General features: G+C 26.7%; 2 protein-coding genes across 2 annotated transcripts in view; one reads left to right on the top strand and one right to left on the bottom strand.

The window, feature by feature from the left end:
• Positions 1–887, bottom strand: part of LOC136080270 (piggyBac transposable element-derived protein 4-like) — a 951-nt gene extending 64 nt beyond the window's left edge. The window contains exon 1 of the mRNA XM_065796885.1: positions 1–887. This exon is cut by the window's left edge and continues 64 nt beyond it. Coding sequence (XP_065652957.1) covers positions 1–887 — 887 coding nt within the window.
• Positions 888–2,786: 1,899 nt separating this feature from the next.
• The window catches only part of LOC136080699 (uncharacterized), a 55,318-nt gene continuing 49,567 nt past the window's right edge, over positions 2,787–8,537 (top strand). The window contains exons 1-2 of the mRNA XM_065797687.1: positions 2,787–2,910; positions 5,131–5,400. The gene's annotated coding sequence lies outside the window, so the exon portion shown is untranslated. The remainder of the gene's footprint in view (positions 2,911–5,130; positions 5,401–8,537) is intronic.

Here is an 8,537-nt window from a genome sequence, read left to right as displayed (position 1 = left end):
ACTGACTTTCCTTTCTTTGGGACATATGAGACTAAAGTTAACTGTTCTTGGTGACCAAACAATGAAGAGTAGACTTCTCGTGTTCGAGCAGGTAAAAATTCTGTAGGAATTTCTTTTTTATTTATGCGCATCGTTCCAACTAGACTTAATTTTTTCTCCAAAAGTTCTTTTGCAATTGTTACTGATGTGAAAAAGTTGTCCATTGTAACATTTCTTCCAGATCCTTTTATGACTTCAACTAAATCATGTACTACTCGTTGCCCTTGATTTCTTTCTGGTCCCTCCCCATGAATAGGACCGGTATAAATTTGTGCATTCAAGACATAGCTGGTACTAGAATCACACAATAACCATAGCTTTAAGCCATACTTAGCTGGTTTGGATTTTATATATTGTCTAAAGGAACAACGTCCACGAAATGGAACCAGCTGTTCATCAACAGTAACATTTTCATATGGTCTAAAACTATTTGAAAGTGTTTGTACCCAAACGTCAAAAACCTCACGAATAGGTGCAAATTTGCCATTGTTGCGTTTTAATAATCGAGTTGCTTTGTCGTCAAATCTCAAAACTCTTGAAATGGTATGAAAACGCTCACGACTCATTACCGAACGAAAAATCTGCCGGCCATCACTAATATCCCATAGCTCCTCTGTAGCTTCACCTGCTGATCGGTAAACACCTGCTAAAAATAAAAGTCCAAGAAACCCATTTAGTTCATCCTCAGATATTGGTGCCCACTTTTCTTTAAAAACAATTTTATCTTCTTTGTTTGAATTAGTTAGAACCATCTTGAAGATCTTTGGGGTAAAAAAAAGTTGAAAAGCATCATTTATTGAATTTGTCATACGTATTGCATATGGTGTTAATCCTGGTTTTAATTTCATAACATTTTGTGCTGCAAATTTTTTAGAATTGCTTAGTCTTTGTTTTTGCCATATTTCATTACTTTATGGGCACTTATAAACATTTGTTGTACTGCTAACTTCCACTTCAGTTTCAACTATTTCATTAGTTTTACCTGGACTTATTTCCTCAGCTCTATCATTATGTATATTTCCTCTATCTAACACCTGATTTGCATAACTAATTCTCCTTTTACTATTTACGCCATAAATGCTGCTAGTGCCTCTTACTCCACGAGTTCTGCATCTTCTAGCTCCTAATACTGGTGTTGACCTATTCTCTGCTTTTGAAATTGCAGGAGTATCTACTTGAAAATCAGCATCATCTGATGACTCAGTATATTCTTAGCTGTCTGTTGTTACTTCAACAACTTCTTCTTCCTCTTCATCATCATCACCAGATGTTAGCTCTTCTTCACTTGATGGATCTCTATCAAGCGATGCAAACAATAGTTCCTGAGCCTGTTCAGCAGTGTATCTAATACAAACTCTTTTTTTATTTTCAGTCATAGTTTTTAATATTTGTTATGAAATCTAAATTTATCTAATTTATCTAAAAATATCAAAGAAAAAGGTTGAGTCAAAAATAAAAAATAAAAACAGTTTTTAAAAGCAAAAGTTATGAAAAACAATTAAGAAAACTATGTTGGGGTCCATATGGACCCCAACATCATTGATGTATATTTTGAAAATAACTAAAAAAAGGAAGCAATTTTAAAAAAATATTCTTTTGGTCTTAGTACACTTTGTGATATTTAACAGATACATAAAATTTTGAAAAAAAATACTAGCTACATAAATATATAATGCAAAAACAAACTAATCGTGGGGTCCGTTTGGACCCCAACATAATAGTAGGGTTAAACAACTTTACACAAACATGAGTTTTGAATTAAATATAATAAATGATTTGTTTATGGCAAACAAATTTTAATTTAAATGTTGAAAAAACAAAGTCTTCTTTATTTCATAAAATGCAAGGAAATAACCTTAATCTTGAATTATCAGATTTTTTCTTAAATTATAAACAAATAAAAAAGCAAGAATATTTAATGTATAATTTATTACTTCATTAATATGCATGTATTACATAGGGTATTGCACAACCAACAAAACTAAAAAAAATACTATGTTTGCAAAAACATACTTGTAGAATTATATGCTTGAAAAGACTTAATGAAAGATACAAAAAAGATCACTGTATATGAAATAATAACTTACCAGCACCTAAGTTTTATGAATAACTATATTAAAAACCCAACTCTAGTTTCTTGCAAATTTGAAAAAAATAATAAATTCTTTCAAACTACCAAAGAAATTAATTAATATATGGAATATTCAATAGCATTTCGAGTTCCTAGGTTATGGAACTGTTTTCAAAAAAATAATGCAAATATAATTAATTTTTCACGCAAAAAGATTTACATTAAAAGATAAACTATTAGTAGCTACTAAGATTATGAAGTTAAACTTAATTGACTAATTTAATTTTTATTTAAATTAGATAATTTTTTTTAGTTCTTATTTTGAAAGAATTAGACTACTCCTCCTTAATCTTTTTGCATTTGTTTGATATATTTTTAAATTTTTAATTATTTAAATTCGCAAAATTGGTTTTGAGATATATATATATATATATATATATATATATATATATATATTTATATATATATATATATATATTTATATATATATTTATAAATATATATATATATATATATATATATATATATATATATATATATATATATATATATAATATATATATATATATATATACATATATATTTTTTATTTGTATAAGTAGTTTATTTTAATAGTTTTATATTTTAGTGGTTTCTTATAATTTTTTTATTTTGAAAATATTTTATATCATCAATAAAGAGTATACAGACTGTACAGACTTTAGTGTATAAAACATGTAGTGTTCTAGCCCGTAGTGGCTCTTTCTGGTGCTGCTGTTGGGAGAGGCATAGTAAGAAAAGAACAGCAGCCACAAATGGAGGTATTTATTGATGCATATATAATTTTGTTTTAATTTAGGTAACTTTTGCATTGGTTACATGTCAGTATAACTATGGCAAGTTATTTTTTGTTTTTTAAACTTTTGATATTTTTTTAAGCTACTTGTTCTGTTATTAGAAATTAATAAAAAAAGTTTTATGTTTAGAGTTAAAATTTAGATTAATCAGTGTTACTTTTAAAATTTAGAGCCAACTTTGTAACATATTTTTAGAGAACATTTGTTTTACATGTAAACAAATAAAAGTTTTCTGGTGATTCTTTAAGTTTTTTGGTAGATAAATATCTAGCTTAAAAAAAGTAAAAAACCAACCCAATAAATTTTGGGGTAATTTGAAATAGCTTGTAACTGGTTTGACATTAACAAATAATACACACCAGTAATGATTCCAGGAGAGGATTCGTCACTGATACACACCGTATCCAAATGGTAAATTATATAAGTAGTCATAATTGTTTTTTCGTAATGGGTAAACCATTATTGATATTAATATATATTAAAACATTAATGACAAAAACCAAAAAAGTGAATGAAATTTTTGTTTTGTTTTTTAAATATTTAACAAAAATTGATTACCAAAAAACTGAATTTGTTTTAAATATCAAGTTTTATTTACTGCCAAATTATCAAGCTTATAAATTTAAAAACTTAAAAGACCAATATACACTGCACACTTTAGCAACACATAGAGTACCAGAATTTAAAAACATCACCACCAATACCAATAAAAGCTACTGTTAATATCAATTTTGTTTATTTTCAATAAAGTATGTGCAGATGCTTCCAATACAGAAATAAAACTGGCAGAGAAGATTCTACTTATTTTAACATATGTTTTCACCTTATTTTTACATGCCATTTCAACATGCAGCATCAAATTTATGTAACATTGGTTTAGTATTTAACTGTTATATTTGCTGCAACACAGATAAACAATAAAAAAAGGTTGCAACAAATATTCATAAAAAACCAGTTTTTTAAAGTAATAGCAATCAACTGCAAACACAATAACGAAATAACAGTTTTTATAAAACAGCATGGGTAACACGATTTTATTAACTTTGCATTTATCGATTTGTATGTGTTTATTGATAACTTTGATCTTTTTTTTAGCATGAAGTTAAGTTTAAAGATGTTTTCTTAGTTTTTTATAGTCTATTCATTTTGTACAGCTCTCTTGATACAAATTTTAAATTTCAACAAAGTATCTTATTTTATGATGGTATACAATTTTTAGCCTCAAAAATATTATCTAGCTGTAGAAAAATTTTTACTATTCTCAAATAAACCCATATGCATCAATAAATTTTAAAATTTTATACAATTATCACTTAGCCTTAAAAAATGTGTGAGGGTTTAAAGTTCAAACACTCCTAAATTTCAGGGGGTTAAAAATTTTATAAGGCCATCATTTTTGAATACCAAGAGATTTTATAATGAATTTTTACTACACCACTAAGTTTACCACACAATATCTAATTATACCATCAAAACTGTATGTGAAGTTGTATAGTATGTTATAATTTTATGTTGAGTAATTATTCATAGAAGCTAAAAACATCACATAAAAAAACTTAACTTTAATACAAATTTAATCATTATATAAAAAAGTCATAATTCAATAAACTTTATTTAAATGCAAACATTGTTTTTGATTTGTTATCTTGTATTTATGAATAAGTAGTAACAAGGTATTATAACAACTGTGATTAACAGTTATAAATAAGTGCTTAAAACCTTAAAAAAGTTTGTATTCACAGGCACCATACTATAACAGTGTCTGAGCTTTTGTTCTTTAATTTGCAGTAGACTTATTGCTTTAAAATGCAGCTACTCCTCGTGTATGAATTTAGTTCTTTGATCCAAGATAACACTTTTAAGTTTGTGAATATTTTGTTAAATAAAAATTTTTAGCAGTACTGCCTGGTACGCGGTGGAGATTGAACTGGGAACTTCTCGCTTATGAGGCGAGCGCTCTACCACTACAGTACTATAAAACTGTATGTGGTGTAGTAGTAGAGCATTACTGTTAGTAGCAAGGATGATAAAAAGTGTTCTTTGAAGATCTGGTTATTTTTCTAGTTGTTTTTTTTTTAATTTTCCGATTTATCTTCTTTCTTTTTTTTAAATAATTTTCATAAAACTTTTTCAAAATCTGTTCCTATAAAAATGATGGTAAATTTGTTTTTGTGTTTTTTTTAGTTTCAATACTTGAACGGTTTTCCGGAGAAATAATATGTCCAATACAAACATATATTAAAATTGACACAGCAATATATAGCCCTAATCTTACTGACTGCTTATACTGTCAGGGTTTAAATCAAAGCTGTTCAGAAAACATTATTGGATTTGTTCAAAACTTGTGTGATGGAAATAATACTTGCATTGTCGAGTCTAATAACAACTTATATGGCGATCCATGTGTTGGCTTAACAAAATACACAAATATTTTCTATTATTGTTTTTCTTACGGTCAGTATTTTCATGAGTTTATTGAAATTGTGTTTTAAATAGTTTATTGAAACTTTTTTTTCATGCTAAAGTAATGTTATATGTAAGTGAAGTATATGTAAATCCAGAAGTTTATTCTGCTTAATCAAATTATTGTACGTACATCTAATTTCAAGGGTACGTACATCTAATTTCAGGGGTACGTACATCTAATTTCAAGGGTAGCTAGGGACAGTACGTGCAGTGGATCTGTAAAAAACATAGTGTTTAAGTTTTGAATTTATTTTTATCACACACCATTGCAATTTTTTTAGAGCAAGCATATCTTTTTCAAGATAATGGCACTAGACTTGAAAAGATTGTAGGTGCAGGCAAACACGGGCACACTATTAAAGTTGCTATATTTCTTTACTTTAATACTTAAACAAAGATACCAATGTTTTTAGCATATAAAAAAGTAGTCAAATTAAAATTTTTATGTTTTAATTTCTTTTTAATTGAGTATAGAAAAATTTAATGTTACTTTAATTTCATGTTACTTTAATTTCATCGTTTAAAGCGTTTAAATTTTAAGCTGGGAAATCAAATCTAAATCTATAACAGTAATTTTATTAGTTTTTATCTGTATAATTGGTGAGAAAATGTGTTATAAACATTAACTATAATGAGTATGTTATTAAAATAAACTAGGATGTTATAAAAATAAATTATGATATCATAAAAATAAACCATGATGTTATAAAAGTAAATTATGATGATATAAATGTAAATTATGATATTATAAAAGTAAGTTATGATGATATAAAAATAAATTATGATGATATAAAAAAATAAGTTATGGTATTATAAAATTCAACTAGGGTGTTATAAAATTAAAGTATGGAATATAAAAAAAAAAAAGTTGATTTTTAAAATTAAAAGCCATTTTAAATTAAACAAGTACTTTTATAAACAGCGTTATTTCAAAATACACAGATTACTCAGTTTTTTTTTATAAAAAAGAAAATTTGTTCGTCTATATCTAAAATTGACATCAGTGCATAGCAAATTAACAAATAAACAAGACTGTTATCACTATAGACAAAGTTTTTTTTTAAAAAAAAGGTATTATATTTAAAAAAAAATATTGGATCATTAAAAAAGGTATTGGATTTTTATAGTTGTATTTGCTTTGTTGCTTTTAACAGTTGCTGTAGAACCATTGTGTTGTAAAGATATGTACTTTTATAAAGTTGATACAACATAAGAATCTATGTTGTAAAGATTACACAGCAAAACATAATATTTAACAACAAATTTAAGTTGACATAGTATAACTTTTGGTCACATAACGAAAATGAAAGACACATGTCCTTCAGTTATGTCCATCATTAATGATTATGCTGTCCTTCATTAATGAAGGAAATCATAAAGTCAAAAAGAGTGCAATAAAGAAAATACTAATTGTTTTTATATTAAAGCATTTTGGTTTAAACTGCAATCATTACAATTTAAGTTAAGTTATGTTGTAGAAAACAGTTTCATCTAAAGTTGTTTTGGCGAATATTTTTAAAATAATTTTTTTTTCTATTTTATTTACATATTAATTTTTTTTTAAGAATAATTCAAGATAGATGTTGTTAATTTACTTTTATATTAAAAAGGTAAAATGAATATATAAATAAGAGCCACGTCCTGATTTACTTATGCTTTGAAAGTTATATGTTGCATTAAGATAAAAACAAATTATAAGAAAAAAGTGTATTATTTCTTCATCACCATTGTTCCAGAGACTATATGCAAGTTTTTTCCCTCATTCTGCATATGAGGATATGGATAATGCAAACCACAATGAAGCAGCCTCTGCTTTTTCACATATCTTTTGTGCGTAATAGTGAATTAAAAGTCAAAACTCCAAGTACTATTCAGTTAATTATTTAAAAATGGAAATTGAGATTGCAACAACATCTCTAAGATTTAGATGAAGTAATCATCTAAATCTTAGAGATTGTTTTATAAATTAAATTCCTTCCAGTTGTTAAACTATTCTGAATATACCATCTGAATGGCTCAACACCCGTTTGCATAACATTTTTGACGAATGCCTTACCTTTTGCATCAAGTAATACCTTTGTCGATAAATGTATGACAATATCTTCGTTTACTAAAAATGGATTTCTAAAACCTTTTATAACTTCAATAAAATCTGATACATGTCATTAGAATACTTTCAAAGACATGTGTATCTTTGTAATGATTCTTTTCATTATCCTTTTCCTCTCCAAATCCCTTAGCTCAGCAAGAAGTAGCTCACACACCATAGACTTTATCAATGCACTTGAGTTATCTAAAATGTCAATGAAGCCACCATCTTTTTTAATGATTTTGATGTTTTATTCATGAGACTGATCTACCGCCATATATGAAAAAAGGGGTCTTATTATTTGTTGTGTGAAAAAACCTTTGCCGAACTTTGTCAACCTCATGGTTTTCATGAGGAAACATATTCAAATTAACAAGAAAAATTGGAAGCCATCTAAAATAGTGTATGTGTGTGTGAATTAAAGCAAACATTCAAGGAATAATATTTCTTTAAGCACTGACAAACTTATTAAAATTTATTATTCTAAAACTTTTAGCAAGCAACAGAACTGTTGCTTGTAACTTTATAGTAGTAAAATAATAATTAAATTGGTTGTATACTATTTTTTATTGTTGGATCCACAAGTCAAAGGGATTCATAATATTTTTTAAAATGCTTTAGCCAATAGTGAGTATAAACCAGCTAATGAAACATATGTTGCATACCTTGAACATTTTACTATTTGACCAATCAGCATAGGTTCAGCTCATCCAGAATTTGTTATATCAGCTTTAGTTATGGCATCACAGTAGCCACTGCCTTCTATCCAATCTCCAACCAAAGATAAAGAGATCATTTCTTTGTGTAACCCACTTATCATCTTTAAAATTTTAAATTTAAGCTATATAGTTGGTATTGTCACTGAACTTGTCTATCTAAAGAATACACAAGTTGTTCAGCAATTATTATAGGAATTTTGGTTGATTTTTTCTAAAAAAAAATTGTATTCATATTGATAATTTGTCTTACCATAGATATTGAGTTTATCAATTTAATAGTTATTGGCAACAAAACAGAAGTATTTTTTGTTTTATTT

Source organism: Hydra vulgaris, chromosome 05 (genome assembly GCF_038396675.1).
Source record: "Hydra vulgaris chromosome 05, alternate assembly HydraT2T_AEP".
Classification (NCBI taxonomy): Eukaryota; Metazoa; Cnidaria; class Hydrozoa; order Anthoathecata; family Hydridae; genus Hydra; species Hydra vulgaris.
The sequence above is the reverse complement of the archived record's forward strand: the minus strand, read 5'-3'. Positions and strand labels throughout refer to the sequence as shown.